Source organism: Ptychodera flava, unplaced genomic scaffold (assembly GCF_041260155.1).
Source record: "Ptychodera flava strain L36383 unplaced genomic scaffold, AS_Pfla_20210202 Scaffold_66__1_contigs__length_654902_pilon, whole genome shotgun sequence".
NCBI classification, from domain to species: Eukaryota; Metazoa; Hemichordata; class Enteropneusta; family Ptychoderidae; genus Ptychodera; species Ptychodera flava.
The window spans coordinates 122,145-149,243 of record NW_027248388.1 but is presented as its reverse complement, the minus strand read 5'-3'; the positions used below and the strand labels follow the sequence as shown (position 1 = coordinate 149,243).

The following is a 27,099-nucleotide window of genomic DNA, read 5'->3' as shown; positions in this document are numbered from 1 at the left end:
CCCGTCTCTCAAGTCAGAGGCACATCGTTTTCAAAGACTGCATTATGATGGATATGTTAATCCAACCTTTTAGGGAACGATTCAATTGCCCGATAATCATTAAAGACTTTTGATCGTCGACCATTCATATTGTTATAATTTCACATGACTTAGATATGTTTAACTTACGAAACAAGTATGTAGACTCTAATCTCCAACTACAGCTTTTATGAATTAATAAGTTTTTAACAGCTCTTCCTGACACGGGTCTGTGAAACAACTTGTGCGACTCTAACAAATCTTTCCTAGTAACAAAATTGTAAAGCCTTTATAATGACGACCGTCTTTATTTTGTGTATGAAGAAAGAAATATTATGGCAACGTAGACATTTACAGAAAGACAAGACACAAAGACATATATTTATTATGACGAACACCAAGCTACAAGAAAATTGACAAAAATGATATTTGTTTCAATCATTTATTACTTAAAAGTAATTGGAATTCAACAAGCTAATCTCCATGTGATACGAATGGACTTTACAGGAACAATCTAGAGAGTGTATAAAATAGCGTTCTCAAAACGTAGGCTACTTCCATCGATAATGACATACACCATCATCTGACTTGTCAACTCTGTCCATGGTAAGCATTAATATTCATTTTACAGTCACGTGAAATATGTCATGAAAATCAATTATTTTTGGAATGAAAGACACATTTAGTTTTTTTTTCTGAAATGCAGATTAATCGGGAAGTTCAGTAAAGAAATTAATCTGCTGTATATGTTTGCTAAAATACACAACTTGTGTAAAAAACACCATGAACGTGAAACTCCTGACAAGAAGAAAAGAATTTGATAACAATCAATACTGACACCAAGTAAAATGTTTCTATGCGTATCGATGGCTGATCTGATACGACGTTCGTGTTCTGTGCTTTAAGAAACAATTAAATGTGTTTAAATCTAGAAAGTTACAAGAGTACATTGTTTTAAAGAAGATATAGCTTTGAAAGATCTGACGATCATAAAAAATCTAACTGTTGGTTTCATTTTAATGCTTTTAAATACCTAACCGTATTCTTAAGTCACAAGTAATACTATGAATAGAAAATTGTGTTTGACTTGTGAGACATATAAACCACAAAAAGGTATTGGTGAAAACCATACGTATTACCATAATTAAAAGTACAATACAACGAAAAGTAAAATGCGAAATTCAAAACGTCTTAACACGATGGATAACACTTCATCAAATCAATTACGATAGCAACGTGGCCGAGGAAATCATAGAGCACTGGCTTTAGAATACAGCTCAGAAAAATACATGCAAGCCAAAAACTAAAATATTCGGAAATAACATACTATTTTTGGAAAAGGTCGGTATATTTGGACAATTCTGAATACTTTTTATAGTTTTTAAACTAATGCTACAATACATCATGATCTGAAAATACCTCTATCTATGAAAATGACATTGGGTATACGGCCGAGTGGTCAGAAAGAAAAGAGTGAACAAAAAAAATCACCAAAGTCTTAATATTTCTTGATTTAACATAGCAAAGTTAAGGACTGGTATCAACATGCAGCTATACTGTTTCGGGTACACACGTGATAACAAATCTTAGTTCTCGAATGCATCAGTGAATGATAATTCTGCAATTATGCATACAGGCTACTGTGATCAAAACAATGAACACAGCTAGCTGTGCAACACAATAGGCTTACTTGGCAAGCGTACAAGGAAATTGTAAATTGAAAAAAAGCGAAAACGTCTACAATCCAATTAAATGTCTTAATATATACACTCTTGTCATGATATTTTTTAAATTGCAATAAAACTATCAAACTCTCAGAAATACAGTCCATTACAGATACTAATTGTTACGTGTACTTCTGCGCTGAAGCCGACATAAAGCCAACCTGACCAGCCTGACGGCAGAAATTGAAATAGCGCCACCTATCATGGGCTAATGAACTAGCGTAAGAATTTTACACTAATGTGAGTCGGCCGGTTGTACATCTCATAAAAACAGACCCTTTTCAAAAACGGAAATAAATACAAAGGTACTGAGGTCTTTTTTCTGTTTCTGAATCAATAACATAACACCCAGCTGTGTTATGTTTGCAAATTCGTACTTTGATATTTTTTCTGGGACTACCTTTTACTGTGGAAGCTATCTAATGAGTAAAGCGTTCGCCTTCAGTCAAAACATTAACAGCTGACAGGTTGCCAGCTGAAGTCATGTGTGGATTTACTCCTGGAATTTTATAAATCTGACGATGTTACAAGAAATCGGAAGGAATTATCCTGACCAGGATGAATAGCATAAAGTATGGACATTGTTCAGGTAAGATCTGATGAGTGTCTTTCTTGAAATCAAAACAAATATGAGAAGATTTCACAGCGATGCTTTGATGAATGTTTACAGTGAATACAACTGTCATTGCAATGCTGTACAGAATTAACAAATGTATTCTGTAAAAAATATGAAAATTTCAACCGATCACTTTGATTTCCACTTAATGAACCTAATTATATAAAGTCGTGGAATTCTAACCCAAACATGACCAGGAAAATCTGGACATTAACTCAGAAATCTAGAAATCATGTTGAAATTTGATTGAATGTTGAATGGAAGTCATGTCAACACAGGACATTCTGCAGAAATATCAAAATATCTCTTTATAAAAAAACATGAAAATTTCAACCGATGACTTTAATATTATGATTTTCGAATTCTTTACATCAAGACGTAAAATTCTAACCCCAACATGGCCAGGAAAATATGAACATTTCTCAGAAAAATGAAATTATTTGTATTTTCTACATGTCAAAACAGTTGCATTAAAGTAAACTTGATCACAATTTCTCTACAGTGTTCAAAATATCACTCTGAAAAATTATAAAATTTCAACTGATGTCTTAAATTTTATGATTTTTGAATTCTTCACATCAAGAGGTAAAATTCTAACCCCAACATGGCCAGGAAAATATGAACATTTCTCAGAAAAATGAAATTATTTGTATTCTCTGTGTCAAAACAATTACATCAAAACAAACCTGATCACAATTTCTTCACATTTTGCAAAAAGTTGACTTTGAAAATAATACAAAATTTCAACCAATGACTTTAATTTTTACATTATTGGATTCCTTACATCAAGATGAGAAATTCTAACCCCAACATGACTAGGAAATTATGAATAGTTTCTGAGAAAAAATGAAATTATTGACATTGTTCATGGCATCAAAACAAGCGGATTACAATTTCTTCACATTTTACAAAAAAATCACTCTGAAAAAAATACAAAATTTCATCCATGGGTTTCAATTCCACTTGGAGTCATTTCCTGACATCATAACGAGAAATTATAACCCAAACTTGGCTGAGAAAATATTGAGTTTTGATGAGAAAATCAGGAAAATTGTGTCAGTCATGGTGATGATGTGTTCGTAGGTTGTTCAGTTGTACAGTTGAATATGCTGCAATATTTGCATTGACTGTCTTCTCAGATTTCTTACTTGTAAATGACCTTGACAGTGAAATCACTGCTATCTGAATAAACTATTCTACCGTCTGTAAACACTGCAATGTAGTAAGGGCTTCCATCTACAGTTACAGTTTCCTGGTATTCATCCTGTCTATCAAATTTCACTATCTTCCTAACATCTGTCACATAAATATTGTCTGCATTGTCAACTGTAACTCCAAATGGATACTCTAAGTGATCACTTCCAAATTGATTCAATATTTCAAGATTACTGTCCAAAACATAGATACACTTTACATCACCATGACATGACACTATGAGTTGATATTTGCTATTCATGGTCAGAGACCAGGGCCCACTGAGTTGTCGTCTTGAAATAATGTCCCCATCTCCATTACATTTGATTACACAGTCTGCATTGTAGTCTGCTATGAAAACATTTCTGTCTTTATCAACAAATACACCAGTGGGGTTTTTCAGTTTACCCATTGCTATTATTTGTTTCACTTCACTCTTTGCATCACTCACTACAATGCATTGGTTGTATCTATCCGCTGTGTAATAGTCACCATTGTCTGCCATTGCTGTGTCTTGTGGACTGAAATTGTGAGGTAAGCCATGAACTGTGACAGATGTTAGAATCTGTGCAGTGTCTGCTGTTACTGTCTTCACACTGCCAGGCTGGGCACCACGTCCATAGTCACAGACAAGTACATGTCCATTCTTGTTTATTGTCAATCCCCATGGGTTAAAGACTTCTCCTGATGATTCCTTGCCATCTCTGGACAATAAAACCCTGACAGTGTTGGACAGTGGTGTACCTTTGGGTGTAAGGTAACAATTTGCAGATGTAGGTCAAAGGTCAACAGCTGATAAAACAGTAGCACTGCCATTGAAACATGATTTTTTGACATGAAGGTGACAATTTCTTGAAAAAATCTCATTAATTAAAAAATTTAAAAGGTAAAAATGTTACCAATTTGCATAATTAATTAAATTTTACCGATAAACAAATCGTTCAGGCTGGTAATTGTACTTTTTCACCTCTTTTTAAATGCTAGTAGTTGTTCAATTGAGTAATGACAATGATTTTTGACATTCTCAAGATTTTAGGTAATAATTAAAAATTGCTCTGATCAAGTAATTTGCATAATTAATGAATTAAGGTAATTAGGCTTTATCTCCATAATGGATTTGAGTAAAATGCTAAAATTTTGTGGAATTGTTTCTTAGGCCATGGCCATGTCATTGCATTTGGTCCAGTGAATTTTATCTCTGTGGTAATTACGTATTTGCATAATTAATGAATTTAGGTAATTAGGCTGTATCTCAAAAATGGTTCAGTGCAATATGCTAGAATTTTGTGGAATTTTCACTGAAGTCATGGCAATGCCATTGCCTTTGGTCCAGTGAATTTTATATTTATGGTAATGACTAATTTGCATAATTAATGAATTTAGGTAATTAGGCTGTATCTCAAAAATGGTTCAGTGCAATATGCTAGAATTTTGTGGAATTTTCACTGAAGTCATGGCAATGCCATTGCCTTTGGTCCAGTGAATTTTATATTTATGGTAATGACTAATTTGGATAATTAATGAATTTAGGTAATTAGGATGTAGCTCAGTAGTGGTTCAGTGTAATATGCTACAATTTGGTGAAATTGTTTCTGAAGTCATGGCAATGTCACTGCCTTTTGGTCGAGTGAATTTTATCTCTACTCTAATTAGTAATTTGCATAATTAATGAATTTAGGTAATTAGGCTTTATCTCCATAACGGTTTTGGTGTAAGTTGTTGTTGACCTGTCACTGAAGTCATGGCAGCGTCATTGTGTTTGTCCAGTGAATTTTATCTGTGTAGTAATGACTTATTTGCATAATTAATGACTTTAGGTAATTAGCTATAGGCTGTAATCAACAACAGTTCAGTGTTGTATGGTAGAATTTTGTGGAATTGTCACTGAAGTTTTTGCCCTGTCATCACATTTAATCCTGTGAATTGTATCAATTGTATTGTGGAGGCATCATGGGCCAGTGGCTATAGCAGTGGACGCACGATCACAGGATGGTGAGTTGGGGCCTGGCATGGCCATAGTGTTGTGTGTTTGAGCAAGGCACTTTATTCCTCATTGCTTCTCCCCACCCAGGAGTGATGGGTACCTGGTAGGACAGTGGTTGTAATGTGTGTGTTTAGCTCTGCTGCGCTTATTGGCTGCACATTGCTCCCCAGGGAGTTGAGTGGTATCATATTAGGTCCAGTGACCAGGGGTAATAATAATTGTAAAGCGCCTTGAGCACATGTACTTGTGGATATGTGCGCTATATAAGAACCCAATATTATTATTATTATTATTATTAATATTATTAATTTGCATAATTAATGACTATATACCAATTAGGCTATATTTTGACATTATTTTGTAATATTCTGCAAATTTGTTTAATTGTTGATGTTGGTTGCAGTAGTATTGTCTTTATTTATTTTCTGTCCATGGTGTTTACTAATTTACATGTAGCCAGTTAGACAATAACTCAAGAACAGTAGTTTGATGTAGGATACCACAAATCTATTAAATCATTGTACACTCCATGTTCTAAATTTTATTTGTATATCAAACATGATGTATGGATGTATGTTTGCATAAATGAATGTATGTAAGTATGACCCTTAATCTATCCACTAATGCAAACACTTGAAATTGCACAATGCATGGTGGTCCATGCACCCATATCTGTATAGCCTTGATTCCAAACATGGCTAAAGAGATGTAATAGGTGTTCTCCTGACCACAGCAAAGATGTTGATGTAAACATTTGTTAACATTAATACAGACAAATAATGTTTAGTTATATTGTAAGTACAAAGTAGCTGCTTCATGGCATATTTTTTTAGTTTTTCGTTCTGCAGTATTCTGTTGTATTCAGTTTTATGATCTGTTCGCTCAACCCATACACTGCTATAGTTTGAATTCAACTCCACTGTTTTGTATGATTGTTTCGGAAATACAAGGAAAACGGGGTCAAAGGTTGAACATTAATAGCATTAAATGGCAAGTATTCAGCATGTTTACACTCCAAATACATACAGCCACAGTTCACAATTCAATTGTCAAAAATAATATAGCAGTTTGCATATCGCAAAAGCAGTTAAGTATGTTTTTTGGTGTGAAACAAGAGGATATGAAATCCTGCAGAATGTCAAAGCCCTAACAAAGTGTACAGCTGATGTCACTTTCACTTCCTGATGTTTTTGGGTTTCATTATAATTTGATTCCATGTTTTGATTTTTGCCAGAGTCTCCATATATTTGACACAATAGTCTAACATCACTGCACTGTGACATGACACGTAAACACAGATATCATCAGTGAGAGTGCTTTTCATTATAAAAGAGACACAGCACACTCAAAATTGATATGAGTCCAGCTTGGCAAAAAGATACCTAAATGGTCAAAATGATTTGATTTTGATATATTATGAAATTGTACTATATCAGCTATCATTTATTGTGCTTCTTTGTAAAAATAGGGCTCCCTAACTTTGCAAAAAATGTACTTCAAATTTGACTCCATAAGTTAAACCTTTAGAATGACCAATGGTCCCTACATCAAAATTGAAAAGACAATAAACTATACAATGGTAAGCTGTGTGAATGTATCAATGATTACTCAGCAAATCCTTTGATATAGATTTCCTTTAATTTTTAATTCCTGAGTTTACAGTGATAAGAAACTTGTGCATATCATATTAATCCATTATCATTACAGAGGTACATGGCTACTTTGGGGGGGGGGGGGCATACAACTCTTCATTTTGCCAGATCTTACTAATTATTTTTTTAATTTTTATCAGTTATGAGAAAGGGGATTTAAATGAAGAATTCATAAATACAATGCTGAGTCATTTCAACATGGTATCAATACTGTTTACATTCAGAATATGATATGCCTTTTAATTGCTGGCTGCTAGCTGTCAAGTGAAAGTGTGAATTAAATCTAAAATCAAGTCTGTTGTTCACTTTTGATTTTCACAGGTGCTTCATTATTGATGTTGAATATATTTATGTACCAGAGTTTAGGTGTTTGAAATGTATTAAATGCACTCCCAGTCTCTGGTGTACATGATTGTTTTGATATGGCCAATGCAATAGTCAGCCTTCAACAAAAAGTTTTTCACCTATAGAGGGCGCTGTGTAAATGATGCCCCACCCAAATCAAAGTCAATGTTAGCTGTGTTTATGTTAAACTGAATAGGGTATCTGTATTCCATAAGCTGTCAGCATTGAACAAACATTGAGAAACAGAAGAATTAAAATAATGTTGATAAAAATCTATTTTATGATGAAACAACATTTGCAGAAGGCCAAGCCAGCTGCAATATAGTTTTCATCAAAACAAAAATTAGATGTTTGAATAAAGTTGCCAATGAGAAACTAGAAGTTGAACATTCAGATTGGTCTGAGATCTACATCAGACAACTAAACCAATTACAGTCAATATTAAATTTGCTCAAATTTTGCAATTCATTTTATGGTTTGCTATTATTAATCTAGTTGAATTTTTTTCCCTATAATCATACCTGCAACCCTGTTGGTTGGTGTCCACACTGATAAACAACTGATACTGCTCTTAACGCATCAAGATTAAAACTCTCTAACCAGACAGTGCTCAGTAAACACAAGGTGTGGTACATATTTACTAGTCATGTGTAAACTTCAATTCCAATTAAATGTCTGATTCATATCATCCTTCAAGTTCAATGGAAGAGAACAGACTTCTTTTGTACATATGTTACTTTGGATAACCCAGTGTGAATATGTTCAAATTGTAATAAAAGATCTATGAGAGAGCATTTTAATTAGGGCTATTTTGTTTATTTTGGTAAAAAAAAATCATATAATTTAAAACACTCATAATTAGGTTTAGAATTTGGATACTGCTTCCATCATCAAACTACCCAAATATATGATGCGGCTCATACAATACTTTGTAGATCTGCTTTGTTAAAATATTAAACAATTGTGCAACAGTACTGAAAAGTCACAATAGCTGCATTTTATGTGTAATGTTTTCAATTTTTTTTTGGTCAAAACAAGGTTTGTCCATGTAACTGTTCTAACTGAAGGATGTGTATTGAGCTGTCACATGACTAGCATAATTTTAATAGTTTTAAATTTTTATGCCACTTATGACACATATGGTAGTGTTTTACATTTTGTCAGTCTTTTATTGGTATTATTCAAAGAAAACTCCTGGGAAACTGAAGATATTTTTAGATTGGTGTATAATTCATTCACTGCTATTATTGCCTTGATTACTAAAAGTATTCTTAGATAATGTGTGAGTGAGATAATCTTTTACTTTTAAGCCTTTCATTGGATTTTTAAAGATAACCAATAGATATTTCCATTTCTCTACAAAAGTATTTGATGCACAGTTTTCAAATATGTGGTGTAGACTATCAGGAATACACACTTCCTTGAGATGGAATGACGTGGCATTGACACATTTTTATGTCATTTTTTGATGATATAACCATTTTTTATTTATGAAAAGACATTCTTGAAGAAATGGAGAACAATAGTTTACTGCTTGGAGACTTTGAATTTTACATTCATAAAAGTGCATGTACTGTGTTTAGGTAGCTGTTAATGTAAACTACATTTTCATTGATATCTTTCAGGAAGTGATAAGGACTGATAGCAGTACAGAGAAGATGACTCCAGTGAGATAATCTATCACAGTTATACTTGCAGGGCTCGAAATTAGCGGTAGTCCCGCGTCCACAGACTACCAACTTTTCCCTGGGGCTACCAAAGTCCATGAAATGGTAGCCCACATGGACTACCAAAGCCTGGGACATGAAATTCAGTCAGTACTTGGCGTGCCATGTCCGGTCTTTCACTTTTGGATGAGCTAAATGCAGTCAAACCAAGCTGGACACAGTAAGGCCAGACCATGACTTTGTTTTGCAAATTACAAAGACGACCTTGCGATGGAACTTTGCAAGAAAGTTTCAATATCTCAACTGATGTACCTGGATGACAGGCACAGTAAATGATAGCCAATGAAAAGGTATTCCCATTGCATTTTGATCAAAGGTATCAATCACAAACTCAGCCCTACTATGGAAAGCCCATGGTCTGTTTTAGCCCTGCTGAGAAGGTGGTGTCATTGCCATGACGACTATCAAAATTTGCACGCAACTCTGAGAATGGAACAGGTTGTCAATACAATGATATGTCACCAAACTTTTTAGTGTCACTGTCGTCAATTATACCAGTTTCCTTTGGGTAACAAAGGTGTGCAAATATTCACATCAAATGTCTAACAAATTCACTTCATGGGCAGAATCTTGAAAAATAGCTTTTTCTTCTCTTGTTAATGAAAAAATTCCCTAAACTAAAATATGCATGGGCTACCAGCCGTTGTTACTGGACTACCAACTTCAGAAATGGTAGTCCAAGTGGACTACCAAGGGAAAAAAGTTAATTTCGAGCCCTGTACTTGTAATGCTGAAGCTGCAGTGGAATTCTACTTGAACTGTGAGGGCAGTATTGATGATGGTGACAACAGAATGAATCACAGCTGTCACAGTTTGAAACTGATGGTGATGGATATTCTGATTGACTTGTAATGATGAATCTGCAGTTGAATTCTACTTGGACTGTGAGGGCAGTATTGATGATGGTGACAACAGAATGAATCACAGCTGCCACAGTTTGAAACTGATGGTGATGGATATTCTGATTGACTTGTAATGATGAATCTGCAGTGGAATTCTACTTGGACTGTGAGGGCAGTATTGATGATGGTGACAACAGAATGAATCACAGCTGTCACAGTTTGAAACTGATGGTGATGGATATTCTGATTGACTTGTAATGATGAATCTGCAGTGGAATTCTACTTGGACTGTGAGGGCAGTATTGATGATGGTAACTTTGACAAATGCCAGTTTAGAAACTGACAGCGATGGAAATTCTGATCAGGACACTGACAAGCATAAACATTTCACTCTTGATGGCTCTAATGGTGGTGACATATGTGTACTACAGAATGAATGACAGTTGCCAAGTTTGACACTTATAATGATGGATAATGTGATACAGACACTCACACTCACTTCAGAGATGCCACTCTTGATTTGATGACTCTAATGATGGTGACATATGTGACCAAAACCACAGTTTTGAAGAAAATAAAGTTACATAGCCAAATGGGATTGATTACTTCTCCATTTCATAGAGACTGTGTATGCCACGATAGAGAGTAAAGAAAGTGAACACATGTAAACATACAGGATGTAGAAATGATGTGACTGGTACAGGACTGTGATCATTAAGTAATATAGTTCTCTGTGTAATAAGAATGTCAGTTGTACTGTTTCTCTTTTCCAAGTTTTTTATGCTTTCTTCAGTCTTACTGGGTCAAAGCTTTTCTCTGTTTAAATCATTTGCAATACATGATTACATTTCATAAATACAGATTTTCTCTATGTTTAATGTAAGATGAACTATTAGCTATCAGGGCTCATGTACATTCTAAACCTGGTGAAGATATACTGGAGCATGTGAATATATCAAATGCATGATAATTTTATGTTAGGGTTAGGGATAGAAATTAAACTATTAGTTATGCAGTCAAGATAATTTATGAAATATTGCATATTTATTGTGTTTTCCTCAATTTTAGAATTTCCTGTAAGATGGAATCTGAACTATTCTAATGGATTAGATAAAATAAATATGTATAAATTTACATGTAATAAGTTATGTTATCCTTTCAATGTCGGTAATAAGGTTGTATAATGGTTCTGAACTTTTGATGTTTTATTCAATTTTTTAATGGTTAGAGAGATTTGCATTCTCCATTATGATACAAAAAGCTCAGAGTCTTCCAATAAATATGACACTAGATGTAAGTACTGAGTTACAAGTCAGTGACTTTATGAAGGAATTACTGCCACAATGAGTTTCTTTTGACTCTCATGAAATACAAGATTTTATGAGATTATAGATTTCTGTAAAATGTACAATGTCATGTATGTATGTATGTATGTATGTATGTATGTATGTATGTATGTATGTATGTATGTATGTATGTATGTATGTATGTATGTATGTTTGTATGTATGTATGTATGTATGTATGTATGTATGTATGTATGTATGTATCTATGTATGTATCTATGTATGTATCTATGTATATATGTATGTGTATGTGTACGGTATATATGTATGTATGTGTGTATGTGTGTCTGTATATATGTATGTATGTATATATAATGTATGTGTATTGGTGTGTATGTATGTAGGTGTGTGTATGTATGTGTGTGTGCTTGCATGCATGAATGTATGTATGAATGAATGCATATAGAAGCATAAGGGCATGGATGCATGTATGTATGTATGTATGTCTGTCTGCCTGTATGTATGTATATATGTATGTATTTGTAAGTATGTATGCATGCATATATGTATGTATTGAATGTAGGTAGGTAGGATATAATGCATGCATGTATGTTTGTATGTATGTATGTATGTATTGATTTATATGAAAAAAAATGTATGTGTGCATATATATATATATATATATATATATATATATATATATATATATATATATATATATATATATATATATATATATATATATATAATATATATATATATATATATATATATATATATATATATATATATATATATACAGTGTTGTCCTTATATTTAAAAGTAGCCGGGTAATTTAAGAAAGTAGACGGGTGGACTGCGAGGGAGCGAAGCGACCGAGCGGCGAGTGAGCGTAGCGAACGAGGGGGGGAAAGTGCGAGAGGGGTGTCCCCCCCCCCTCTCGCAAGGCGAAAAATGAAATTTTGGAGTGGAAATGGTGTTCTCTGGTGGCATCTGAGGTGACATTTAGCTGAGACTGAAACAGTACTTTTGTTGTGTGTCTTAGACGTGGCTCACATACAACAAAACAAACAAACATGATTTTGTTTTGTTTGTATTATTTATGACACACTTATGGTTTTATTTGCAGTGAAGATGTAACATTTAATCTTAAATCACCCACTGTCTGCTCATTTCATTGCTCATTTCCCATTCTTCATTACCACATAGTTGTTTCCCTAAAACCTAGACTTGGTTCAAGTCTGTGATTTGTGAATGTTTGAGTGGAGTGAACGCAATGATTTGTATTTTGCTTTCATGTGAAACGCGCGCGTGAGTGGAGTGGACGGTATGAGTTGGGTGAACGCTATATAGGGGAGTTTCACCCGGAATCCGGCAGAAACTATGCATTCAATGGCTGGGAAAACCGCATGGGCTTCTAAATTCCGAATAGGTTTGTACGAAATAGGAGAGATACAAGAGAAACTATTTCAAATGATTTTTTAAATTCACCGACTTGAACCAAGTCTACCAAAAACCATCAAACTCATTCTATTCTAATCAAAACACATTCGCTTTTGTTAAGAAAAACATCGGTAAGATAATTCACTGTAAGCCTAGCAGTGTTCGCATTTACGAAAAAAAATGCATATATAGAAAACTTATAACAATGAAAAAATGCGTAGAGAGTCGATCCAATGTATAATAATATTACGCATTGGATTGACTCTCTACGCATTTTTTCATTATGCAAACGATAAAAGTAAAATGTTTGCGAAAGCACTCTCCGCGATAGTCTCGCATGCCAGACCTCGAAACCTGCGTGCGGCGCGAGCGGCGAAGCCGCGAGCTGCGAGTAACCGCAGGTTACGAGGTCTGGCTAGAACCGACGTGCTATATATACTGTCCAATAGAATGCTTCGAAAATCGGCTGGATGAAAGAGTACATCTATTGTTTATTCATGAATGTAGGTGGAGCGTCTAAAAATAGCCTTTTGAATTCGACTGAATGATTGTGTCATTCATCCAGAAATGTTTCATTCGAAGTAAACTGCCCTACGTTGACCTCAGACAGTACTAGTAGTACGGCTTTATGAAATCACGGTTACGCTATTCCCAGTAACTACATGATGAAAAAAATCTGCAAAAATGATCTATGCCGTTGAAGAAAGTGGTGATGGACAGCCTGAAACCGAAAGAAGGAGGTAGCCATGACAGATTATCTGGAAGGAGACGACGTTTCCGTGAATTTGCCGACAGAATATGGCCAATCTCTCATTTTAAGATTGCTCTGGGCGTTGCTTCAATGCTTGCGATAGTTGATCGTCGACATCCTCTATGGAGTTTGCTTTTTCATTTTGCTCCGTTAAAACGAAGCTCAGACTTTGGGCCCCATTCGACTGCCGATGAGCCGGTGGTAAATGGCCTCACAAATAAAAGCTCGCCGTAGATTTGTGCTTGAATGTGTTTTCGGCGCAGATATGTGAAACATGGTGGACAAATACAGTGAAAATGCGTTATGGCAGCCTGTACGCGGTGGTCCAAAGTTATACTTATTAGCATAGGAAAGACAGCCCACTTTTGACGTCATCACATTCCTGAGCAGTTGGTTCTTGCCAGACCTCGTAACCTGCGGTTACTCGCAGCTCGTGGCTTCGCCGCTCGCGCCGCATGCAGGTTCGAGGTCTGGCATGCGAGACTATCTCCGCGACTGAGCTTAGGCGACAACCAGACGGGATGAGTGCCCGCTTGACATTGCAACATTTCTGTCAATCACTCATTTTCTGTGGAAAGTTTCGGATTCTCTGAGTGTAGTCAGAAAAATCGGCATCGTCGAGTCAGAGGCACTTTACCATGTCAGCTGTTCCTATGACCTAACTACGTCGCTAATTTTCAGGCGAGCGATAGTTTCTGAAACTTATGACACAAAGTGAGTGATTGACAGAAATGTTGCAAACCGCGCACGATCATCGCTGTCCCCAAATTTGATCAAAGCAGATATGCAGCATGGCGTCGGAAGGAAACAACTCTATTTTCTTTCAAATTTTCTCCACGAGTCCGTGAAAAAATTATTCAGAGGGTCCACCGAAATACACTATCGGGCAACCCAACATGGAGAGGCGCAGTGAAATTGAACCCATGCCGGAATCCACGACGTATCGTCCTGTTGCAGCGCCACGGTGAAGCCGTGAACCGTGACGATGATGCGCCGGTCGGCAACACACATGCCTGTGACCGTGGATTCTAGTACGTAAAAATAATCAATGAAAAAAAATACCCATTCAAATAAACAGTTGCTTCTAAAAAAATCAGTTCTAGCTCGTTTTTTTTTTTAAATCTAGAAAATGCGTCGGAATTGCTCTGAGAATAACTTGATTTGTTGAGAAGATCATACTCGTAGTGACCGTGACGTTGGCAGCCAGCGCGGCGGCTGAAAACTAGCTGCAGTCTTATGAACTTCGAATCGTCGATCAAAATCACATCTTTTCGGCGCTTTTCTCGCAAATTCAGCGAAATTGAAGTTTTTCATACATAAACTAAATATATTTTTGGCATCAAGTATACTTTTCGAACGGGCTTTCTTCGGGAAAAAATATTCCATTGGCAAGGTGCCATTGGAAACGCCACATTTCTTTTTTACACCATCGTTAAAAATGACCTAAGACGACCTTCATACTAATCAAACCAATTACACTGCTCGTAACAAAGACAACGCCATAGGCGCGTCCATCAGCCAATCACACTATTTAACAAATAAAGATCGAGCTCAAAGAGCTAGCAACAAACGGGTATTTAGAAACTGCTAATCGTACGTGTGCCGTCTAACAGCTGGCAGTGCAATCCCGAAATTACAGGTCTATAAAATAATCTAATGACGTTAAAAGTAGCCGGGAAAAAATGCAAAACAGCCGGGTTATTTACCCGGCACCCGGCTTCTAAGGACAACACTGTATATATATATATATATATATATATATATATATATATATTATATATATATATATATATATATATATATATATATATATATATATATATTTATGCAAGCATGCATGCATGTATGTATGTATGTATGTATGTATCCTATGTATCTGTGTATCTAAGAATGGACCTACGTATGTATTTACGTATATATTTATGTATGTATGTATTGAATGTATGTACGAATATCTGTATTGCATGTATGCATTGTATGTATGTAGTGTATGGATATATATTGATTTATGTATATATGTATGTATGTATGTATGTATGCATTGTATGTATATATGTATTTATGTATTGTATATATGTATGTATTTATGTATTGTATATATGCATGTATATTTGTATGTATGTATCTATGTATGTGTGTATCTATGTATGTATGAATGTATTGTATGTATGTATGTGTATGTATGTATGTGTGTGTCTGTATGTTTGTATGTATGTGTGTATGTATGTATGTGTATGAGTGTATGTATGTATATGTGCATGCATGAACATGCACAGAAGTATGCAGGCATGGATGCGTGTATGTCATGCCTGTATGTATGTATGTATGTATATATGTATGTATATATGTATGTGTATTTATTTATGTATGTATATGTGTATGAATGTATGTATATGTGTGTATGTATGTATGTGTATGTATTTGAATGCATGTATATACGTGTGTATGTTTGTATGTATGTATGTATGTATGTATTTATTTGTGTGTATGTATGTAGGTATGTCTGTCTGTCTGTATGTATGTATGTATGTATGTATGCATGCATGCATGTATGTATGTATGTATGTATGAATGTATGTATGTATGTATGTATGTATGTATGTATGTATGTATGTATGTATGTATGTATGTATGTATGTATGTATGTATGTATGTATGTATGTATGTATGTATGTATGTATGTATGTATGTATGTATTTATGTATGTATTCATGCATGCATTAGTGAAGGTGAGTCTGTCTGTCTTCATTTCCATGTTTATCTGTCTACTGTAAAAACCTTAGAATCACCTCATGTATACAACGTATTGGGAATGCAGATTCACCTCTCACTCAATGTAGAGTTTGGTGCAAGTGAACATGTCAATCCAAAGTTTGAAGTTCAATGATGTGAAAGTGGTAAGAAAATATTTTGAACAATAGTTAATCTTAATTTTAATTTCGAGTTAATAAGTATCTTACAGGGTAACTTTTGTCTTTTTATTATTTTTTTTTTATTTCAGTGAATTTTCTTTTCCGAAACTGACCATAAAATACTGTTAGAATATAAATTTGCTGGATCTCACAGCCATTGCGATTTACAGAGAGTCCTCTTTTGTTATGAAATTTGAGAAAATACTGCATATTTTATGGTGTGTATTATATTTCCAACTTGTACCTAATATATGAGCCACGCTTATCAGAGCACTGGGTATAGAGATGCCTAGATACAAATGTTTTTATGATAAATTAGCATTTAAAATGAAGGACGCAATTTTATATACTTGCAATTTTGCTTCTTTGAAAATCAATAGTATCTCTACAAATGATGTTTCGTAGTCACTAAATAAACATTTTACTCGGTTTAGTTGAATTTAGTACATTGAAACATGAATATGATATCAGCATTTATTGTGTTGCTTCATTCAAACTGATTTCTTTCCATGGGATAATTAATTTTTGACTCAATTAACAAGCTACCAGCAAAATATCAATGTATATATTTTTGATAAACTAAAGACTCGCGAGCCACAGGCTTCATGACCCTATTAACCGACAACTTAAAAATTTCTCCCACCTTTGCTCCTCTACATGTCCGCATTAAGTTTTCTTTTTGTTTTTCCACATTGAAGGAATAGAGGGAGTTATGATGGTTCACTTTTCCTAACACGTCATTGCTACATGGATCTACCTACCTCTTTCGACCTGCCTCAACTGATGATAGACTTCCTTCTGTTCATCAGGAATGTCAGCGTCATCAACGATTGCCTGGATACGCTCCTGTAGATCCTCTTGTTTTGCTGTCAAACTGGCCTTGGCGGTCGCCTTTCCCGACTTTTCCCTTACTAACTTATTGAATTGCTCTATTATGTCTTGTTTCCCTTTGGTAGGAATGTCAAAGTCATGAATGGTGTTCTCAACATACTCAATGAGAACATCGCCCTCTATCACCAGCTTTTGATCAGGCGTGCCGGTCTTGTCTGGACTCAAAGGCAGGAACTTGTGGAAAGCCATCATCAATTCTTGCTTTATTTCAAGGGGAACATCTACTTCATTGATTATTGCTCCTGTCTTTCGAACGAACTCTTGTCGATCAAAAACCAATTCAGAATGAATGGTATTCAGTTGTCGTAATTCTTTCTTTATCTGGATCCATTCATTTATAAGTTCATTCAGTTCAGATGTTCTGCTTTTCTCTCTTTCCTCTGACATTCCCCTTAGAATATCTCTGTCTCTAGCTTTCTCTCTTGTCTTTGCCTGCCCTATTGCGACATCAGCCCTTTTTCTCAGAACATCGGATTCGATTTTATCATTCATTGCTTCGATTGCTTCAATAGACTGTTGGTGCATGTCTTCACCTGAATACAAATATAAATGATAATGATATATGATAAGGAATTTAATGACACAATTACAACCATGTTGTTTGGTGGTGAACTCCTTAAACTGCCAAGTTCAACAAAGGGATTGCAATGTGCTAATCATGGACTTAGATATAAAATACATGAACATAAGAGACGAGTTAACAACTTGGGCAAGACTAAGGTTCTTGATATGGCAAACAATAAGAATGGACGCAAGGTTATTAGAGATGAATTGCAATTTTATCATCGTTTAGAATAAGAAATCAGTAACATATATCGTAGACCATTGTGAATGTCAAAACGTATTACGCATGGCATCTGGAGTCTTATATAAAAAGGAAATCATTTATTTGGTCATATTTGACAGAAATTTGATATAATGAGAATTTATTTTATAATATTTATATCGATATATCAGTTTAACAACAAAACAGTCTATGAAATACGAACTAGAACATTTTAGCATTAATGCTCATCTACACATGCAATTATTAGACAACATTTAAAAATTCCCCATTCACAAAGGTGGAGAAAAGCAGTGGCGTATACTCTATTTCGATGGAATCGTTCCTTTACATCGCAAACGTTTTACTCGCCTATCTACCCAGCCATACTATGATGAGTAAGCGTCACAATAACGTACCTTGGGTGTCTGCCAATTCCTCCTTACATAGCAGATACTCTTCATAGTCTATTGATGTTCCCAATGACAGGTATAGAGCTCCAATCTCATCCAGCAGGCTCTCAGACAGGAATGTACTCTTTACCATCCTGTGAAGACTTCCACTTGAATAGTCACCCATCAAAGACTCCAGGGCTTCCAATGACTGGCAATCCATGATATAGGAAATGCTTCCTTCACCGATATGATCTAAACTCATACCATTCCGGCGTTGATCTAGTTGTTTCCCTACCAGTTCTGCATTTTCTTTTGTTTGTTCGTTGTTGTAGAATGCAGCAGTAACATCCCTCACTTTTTGCCCTTCCTGCGGAATAACACCGTCTGGTCTCACTTTTATCTCAATCTGGCCTGAAACGGCAAACCAGAGCTTTCTCATACTTAGCTTGGACACACTCATATATTCAATATGTACTTACAGCGATTGTCTCTATCAAAATGAAAGACATTGATTTAAAACATGTAGGCAGGTCAGCAATTAAGATCAAAGAGCTTCCGAACTGAAAGTTATGATAACGCAATCGATATTGACCTGTCATATACATAATTTACACTTATAATTGATTTGATTCGTCCAGAGATCATCCTACTTTCTTTTGATTGCATGAAATTCGTCCCGTATGTCTAAAAATCGAAGTTTACGATTATTAAATATGATATATATATATATATATATATATATATATATATATATATATATATATATATATATATATATATATATATATATACATACACACACACACACACACACACACACAAAATGTATACAATGTGCCCTCCCGGTTATCACCATAATGGCTTTATAGCAACCTCTGAACTTGGGCACAGAGCGTACGGTATATATATATATATATATATATATATATATATATATATATATATATATATATATATATATATATATATATATATATATATATATATATATATATATATAATATATATATATATACATAGATATATATAATATGATATATATATATATATATATATATATATATAATATATATATATATATATATATATATATATATATATATCATATTTAATAATCGTCAACTTACAATTAATTACATTTGGCACCTTCCATTCATAGAGAATCACATAGGTAGCATATTATTTTCATAATGCTATTTCCAGTGTATTCCATTTGCAACAATGGGAATTGTTTGGTGTTTTTTATTGTTATATTTCAAACGATACTATCATAATGTCATTTGCTTACATGGTAGGCGCCTCCTCTTGTTTTTCTTTAACCAAAGCCGGTAAAAAGGCGAATCTCTTGACCTTCTCTTCGATTTCTTGACATCCACTTTGCCTGTTGAAAATAGTCCATTTTAATGAGAGAGACATAAGCTTAATTAGATCAACTACTTAAATATTTCAGTTTCAAATTGCTATATACGATTTGCAGTTAACGTATGCAAGTTGAGAAACGACCGATATGATAACAGTTTTTTTTTACCAAACCAGAGCGAAGACTGAGACTATTGCTCTTGTGAAATGAAATAAATAAGACATTTCTATTTATCGACGTAATAAAGGTATCTCTTTATTTTTATCATTTAGTGTAATCTGGATGTTCGTGTTACTCTACACGTATGATGTTGTTCTTTTAACTAGTACACGTGATTGTTATAATGTGCGACTCAGTGGTTGATATAATCATAACTCAAACTCCCCTTGTGCTGTACTTGTTTTTCATAGTGATGAAATACCAATTTACCACTAGGACACCATTGGATTACACTTAAGCATTTCATTGCTATCGCGGGGAGTTCTAGTATATTGCGTTCTACAAGGTCACTTTCGAATATGTATAGGATAAAGCCCGAGTACGAGGGCTCTTCTGGTATATAAAGTCCAACCCAACGATAAAATGTAGAGGCCGCAGGCCGAGACATTTATCGTAGGGTTGGACTTTATATACCAGAAGAGCCCGAGTATGAGGGTTTTATCCGACTTAAAAACTATCGCCCCTAACTGATATATTTTCGTTTTCAATGTGTTTACGTCAACCGTCCCCTTTGTCAATGTAACATGTTTAGGATATGAATTAAAACTTTTATTTGTGAAATAGCCTTCCAATGTAATGGAACATCCTATAAATGCCCTACGGCACATTATATAAATGCCCTAGGGCACAGCAGATTTTGTGTTGCAGCTGGTTTCCGCTGTGTTACCAAATTTGAATACTAAAATGTACCAGATGTCGACAGAATATGACATGTTCACTTTTGATTGGACAGAACTTTACTACGGCGCTGTCATTCGTTTCTGGAATTCGATGACCAAGGCTTTATGAGTAAATAAAGCACCCTGAATTGAGCACTCTGATTGGTCAATCAACAGTAGATAGTTTTTAAAATATGGTTTAACTCGTGTCCGTTCATGCACAGAACATGCCAATATTGACTGTGTCAAGTTACTGTCGTGTGCCCTTTAATGGCAATATTAGGTCGGACAAACAGATCATTCTTTAGAAGTTAACATTGACCAAAGAAATAATTTAAAGAATGCTGATTTCCTCCCAAAAAAAACCCAAAAAAACAAACGAACAAAAAACAAACAAACAAACAAACAAACAAACAATGGCACCATTGAGATTCTCAACAAATATGAATGTCAATAGAATAAGTATTGGTGATTTACAGACAATATACAACATAGCACTATTACCTGAACTATATTCTGTGGCTCTCCTTGCTTGCTTTACGTCATTTTCATCATGTCGTGATTCCTTTTCACTTTTAGGTTTACACACATTGTATTCTTCATTGTTTGCACCGCCATCTGAAGAAGCAAATATTTTATCAGTAAATAATAGTGCATCTTCTAGCTTTGATTTTAAGTTTGGCGAAAAGAAACGGACTCTCTCTCTCTCTCTCTCTCTCTCTCTCTCTCTCTCTCTCTCTCTCACCTTGCCGTCGTTTCCGTCCAGTACTTGCTATCCTATGACTGGAAGTGACATCGCCTTCTACGTCGCTTAATGCTTGAGCTGTCTGTGACAGATATTCTGTATGTCTTTGCTCTTTTGCTGTAAAATCAAAGAAAATTTTTCAAACCCGTACTTTTGCTCACAGAATAACAGCAGTAGCTTAACAGACTCTCGGATATCAACTAAGGACATTTGAACAATGTCATTATCGTAAACGCACACAAAGTAACGGAAGTTACTAAGCGATGCATTAAAAATGTAAGTTATTCTGTAGATATTCTTTTTTCACAAAATGAAAACATTTTTAACAAAAACATATTCACAGTGAAAACATCAATTATGATTCTGAAATAAAACTGCAGGCGAAAAAATAAATATCATTATAGCAGAAGTTATAATATCCCAGTCATGACTATTTTGTAAAGAGCGTTATAACTATTAGGGATACCTGTATTTGTTTTATCACCTATCGCTTCTTCTTCATCTTTTCTGTCAGTAGTCCTTGACTTCTGGTCATCAACTTGACTCTTTTCGTCTTTACCTTTGGACATACATGACACTTTGTTTAAAAAGATACACTAGGCATAACAACCAGTAAAACGAACATGCGTGTCTGTTCGATTCTCTGATAGAATATCTCGAAGTATACATATGTCCTCGAGGGAAATTACAGTGCTCGATGTTAAAAGTAGAGCGTTATAAATATTATCACAAATATAACACAAATTATTTCAGGTACAAAGGAATAGTATCTGTTATACTTAGCTTTCAAGCATACTGCAATCTTCTTCATATATATATATATATATATATATATATATATATATATATATATATATATATATATATATATATATATATATATATATATATATATATATATATATATATATATATATTAAGCTCAGATAAGATCGAGCTGCAGAAATGGCACCCTTACTTGGACGACTGTCCAGGGCAAAAGAGGACCAGCCTAAGGATGGCCTCATAACCCCAAACCATTGTATGAACTTTTGCAGGAGATAAAAATCCTTACTTTTGTAACTTCTTATAATCAATATTTACGGTGAATGGACGATTTCTATTGATACCTTACCTTTACTTTCTTGATTGCTGGATGTACTAGGAACACTTTCTGTATCGTCTGCTGTTCCCACTACGTCTTCTACCGTTGACGACTCACGATCTGCTCGGAGGATATATGAAAATCAACTTCATGGTGACAGTCGTAAATTACGGTCAGTGTGTGTAATTTTCTTTTCTGACATCACCTTTATTTGCGTTTCCCCCACATCTCTGACTGTCCTATTATTTGATATATCTTTTTCCCTATCTGTCTTTTTGCCTCTGACCCTCTCTGTTGCCTCGAAAAACACCCAATTTAAAAATCGAGACACATTTATGCACGCTCATATCACATACGCTCACTAACTAATGTACTCAAAAGTCGCTGTCGTATATGCATACCTTTTTGCTCAACAGTAGTTATTGCTTCTCTAACGGTTTCATTTTTTTCTGATGAGGCGTCTTGCATATCAGTGGATAAAGTTGTAATGAAAGCTTTATTGACGCTTTGTAGATCCCCGGCAACCTTTTCTTTGATGTGCTGTCTTATCATTCTCGCTCGTTTCAATGCTGTCGGATTATTCCGTATGACGGACGTTATTCGTTTAGCCAACCCTGCTGGATCTCTATCCATGTCTATGGCACATTCTCGAGCTTCGATGATAGAGATGTGTTTATTTACTATCTCCTGACTGTGGGATCTTCGAGGATACAAAATTGGTATCCCTGCACACATTGCTGCAAGAGTGAGATTTGCATAACTCGTTGAAGAAGGTGGAATCAGTACAAGATGAGAAGAGAACAGTTCGCGATTAAATTCCTCAGTAGTTGTCACGTAAGTAGGCGTGATCTTCAATGCATGGCTTCTCTGCAGCTTTTCCACGATTTCTTCCTCCTTACTTGGTGGTATTCCTATAATTTTCCATGCCGGTGGCGTTTCATCAAGTTGATCGATATTTTCAGCGACTGTGTTAATGGCATTAATGATGGCATCAAATTTTTTGGGATCTTCGAATTCGTATTCTTGGACGATGGATAAAATTTGGAATGTTTCGTGTTCAGCAATTGGCAGCGGTTCTGATATTGGGGGCGATAAGTATTCCTTGAACACCGTAGGAGAAAGGAGTTGTTGGTTAGAGTCAGGATAAAGTCGCTTATACCTTGCACAAACTCTTTCTCCGACTGAAAACGAACACTTTGCATTCTTAAAATCATCTGACATAACTCGTTTTAGGAATTCCACTTCCTCCTTACTACAGCCGACAATCAAAGGCGTTATGTCATCTTTATCAAAGAGATTGATCAGATAACAAGACGCCTTTGGAAACACCTTACACGTGATATGAAAGGCGGCTTCTGAGGTGAACGCACTGAAACCAAACACGAATTTGACATTCGCCAGTTCTTCTAACTTTGGATAGTGTATGTTATGGTACAGTAACCAGTCACGATGTGGCTCTCTGAATTTAAATGAGCCTGTTTTTGTCGGAAGATGAAGTGTTACACCCATTTCTTCGGCTTCACGTTCCTCTTCTTCTGTTGCTTGTAGAGCTGTACAATGAACAGATATTCCCATGTCTTGTAGTAGTCTGATTACTTGATGAAGACCATCGGTAACCCCGCCATGAATGGATGGTCCCCATCGGTCACATACGATTACAGCCTTGTTTCCCATACTTCTGTGAATAAAAAAGTATATCTGACAATTGGTTGACATTCATTGACAGTGTTATGTATGAACTTCAAATGTATTCTTTCTTAAATTTTTCGCGGTACATTTCTTGATCAAAACACATTAGCCTTGCGTCTTAAATGTACCCGAGCTGCTAAAACGCTGTACAATATTTATCATACAGCTCTAATCTGAATGAAGAAAATCTGCATATTTTGAATGCAATTTTTGTAGTATAGAGAACGATCCAAGCAGAGGCGTGCATAGGTTATTACATCTGGGATTGTTAAACCGTTACACAAGGGGATATCTGAGGTGGGAACGATATGAAGTATCACAGCGGAAATAAAGCAACATGCATTTGAAGCCTATGTACTCGTACTTTATGTTCAATGCATCGAACAGCTTTTCATTGGTCTGTTCAACAATTTTAATGTTGGAAGAAGCCATCATTCACTAAGGCCGCGTTCAAAAAAATGGTGAGGGGGTGGAGGAATTCAGGGGGATTCGAAAATTTTTGGGGTAGTCGAGGGGCTGAAAGATTTGCTCTGCCTATAGGTGGGCACCTAAAAATATTTTGACTCCCAACATTTTGATGTCGTCCAACGGTTCTAATGCTAGTAACAATTAAGCAAAATCTAGAACCGTTTTGTCATATTTTATGTCTTTAATCTCGAAAAAAATGTAAAAATGTATGAATGTCATTAAATTTTTGCAAAACAAGTTGACCTTGTAATGGGGCAGGAGTTGCAACTGTTGATAATTTTCAATATTTCTATGTAATGTATCAAAAATAGTTTCTTGGTGTCTCTCTACAATATTCAGTTTGTCAACAAAGTCCGTTTGTCTAAATATTGGTGATAATTGAATGATACAAATGCACGGTACACGTGGGCTCTGTTGGCAAGCTGAATATTGGACAGCTCAACATGCTGTAGGGAGTAGAACAAGAACGCAATTGTATAAACTGAACAAAAATGTTATTATCAAAATAAAAAGTTAATACAACTACTGCCCTGCTACTGCATACTGGCTGTGACAGTGATACATCTAGCTCTGACTCTGATGTAGTTTAAGAAGAGTTTCGATCATAGGACACTCAATTGACAGTGAAACATACATCTACTTTAGTACTTGTACACAAGATCCAGCCAGAGAGCAACACATAGAAGACTGGGGGACTAACAGTTACCATGGATTTTTAAACTTTAGCATATGAGAACAATCAAATATTAGAGAAAAAAGATGCGGTCACCATACTTGATCTCATGCAAATGTACGATGAAAAGTCGGTTTTTGTAAATCACTTGAAATCAAGATATAAAACCATTCATTTCAAGTTCATGCAGTGAATAAAAATTTTCACATCTCATTGTACCAATAACACAAAAGTAAAACTTTTGATCACTAAAGACTCTAATTTAAATGGAAAAATGTGTGACTAAATGGAATCATTTATTTGTTTATCAAGTTTGCCATTATTACACCCAAAATTTCTGAGATTAAAACATTTATTTCATGGAATATTTTAACCTTCCAATTGTCAATTTTGTAAAAAAATTATAAGTGGCGTCTAAGTTGAATATGTCTTGTACTTTAAAAAAAAATCGGTAGGTCACTGTGCTCATTTTTTTTCACAATTTGGTAAAAAGTAGCTAGGAATACACAATTTTTATACTCTCTCATGCTTGTTATTTTGTGTGCTTTTCAGCTGTGCCATTGACCTGGCCAGAGTCGGATAAACTCAAGTTTAGCTAGACTAAGAAATTCAAAGTGTCCTCTGATGCATTTAAAAATGAATCACTTTATGAACTTGCCCTAGGTATCTGGTTTTACATCCTGCTGATAAGAGGTAGTGTTGAACATCTGCGTGCAGAACGACACATTACATGTTTATTTTTACTCGCTGTGCATTCCTAATAAATATGAGGCTTTATGATAATTGTGGGGGGACTTGAAAATTTTTGAGGGTATTGAGGGAGGATCTAAAAAAAATAAGATTTTAATCGCGATTCGTCCAGCCCCCCCCCCCCCTCACCATTTTTTGAACGCGGCCTAAATAGTCATAAAATTGCATGAATACATGAGCTGATCTTACTGTCTGATTGTCCTTGTCAAATGAAAAATGGTGTCTTTTCTAAATTTTCAACTTAACTCTATCATTACGATGATCCACGAGTTTGACTTAACTTGGTGATTGCAGACCAACTGCAAACTCCTTCGTCGCCTTGAGGCATTTATCATGCTCACATTATGATCATTTGCAATTAAACAATTGAGTAGCTTGGTCACATCTGACACGTCCCTTCTCTTTACATCGAACTGCAGAGGGCGCGAGTGTCACCCCATATTTAGCCGTAAGAGTGCCAGGCAGACTTGCTGTAGTGGTGGTTGGTTTAAATATGTACTATAACAACTTCAAAGTGTTGTATGCATTTGTTTATCACAGCCGTACGTTTCTAAATAATTTCTCCGGTCCTTGTTAGTAGAGATTATTTGTCGAGCTATAAACGTTGTTTTGCATTGCTAGCTTAATAACGGTCGTCTGTAAAACTTACCTTTTGGTTTTCGTTGCCGTTTTACTGCCACGTTGCCCGCCATTACTACTCGACCGTCCAGCAAGTACACCTCCTCTGCCTTTTGAAGTACCCAGTCTTACGTCCGAGCTAGCCATGAAAACCTTTGGATCTCAGCAAATTAATTTCACGGTCAAAGTAATTCAGGCTCTCCAGAATGATGTAATTCTAATCAACGATTTCCCTTGAAAGGTCGAAGAGAAAAACATCAAAGCAACGCCTAACTGTTCAGAGCTGCAGATC

At 35.2% G+C, this 27,099-nt stretch overlaps 1 protein-coding gene across 2 annotated transcripts; it reads right to left on the bottom strand.

Annotated features, from left to right (window-relative positions):
* Positions 1 to 446: 446 nt before the first annotated feature.
* Positions 447 to 27,099, bottom strand: LOC139128738 (uncharacterized). 2 transcript variants are annotated; one of them, XM_070694468.1, is made up of 10 exons: positions 26,839 to 27,099; positions 23,011 to 24,287; positions 22,640 to 22,732; positions 21,992 to 22,084; positions 21,526 to 21,642; positions 21,285 to 21,398; positions 19,831 to 19,923; positions 18,567 to 18,953; positions 17,255 to 17,917; positions 447 to 4,296 (listed from the first exon to the last, which is right to left on the bottom strand). In XM_070694468.1, the coding sequence occupies exons 1-10, from the start codon at positions 26,952 to 26,954 to the stop codon at positions 3,503 to 3,505; spliced, it is 3,747 nt and encodes a 1,248-aa protein (XP_070550569.1). In that variant the 5' UTR covers positions 26,955 to 27,099; the 3' UTR covers positions 447 to 3,502. The 2 variants fall into 2 exon arrangements, with proteins under 2 accessions (XP_070550569.1, XP_070550570.1); XM_070694469.1 differs by having other exon boundaries at positions 22,640 to 22,729.

What these genes read in the sequence shown, in the direction of transcription:
- LOC139128738 (XM_070694468.1), bottom strand. Translation starts at nt 26,954, where the DNA reads ATGGCTAGCTCGGACGTAAGACTGGGTACTTCAAAAGGCAGAGGAGGT. An exon ending in ACGGCAACGAAAACCAAAAG is followed by an intron (nt 24,288 to 26,838) that starts GTAAGTTTTACA and finishes TTTTATTCACAG; the next exon opens with AAGTATGGGAAACAAGGCTG. An exon ending in GGAATTGGCAGACACCCAAG is followed by an intron (nt 17,918 to 18,566) that starts GTACGTTATTGT and finishes ATTTGTATTCAG; the next exon opens with GTGAAGACATGCACCAACAG.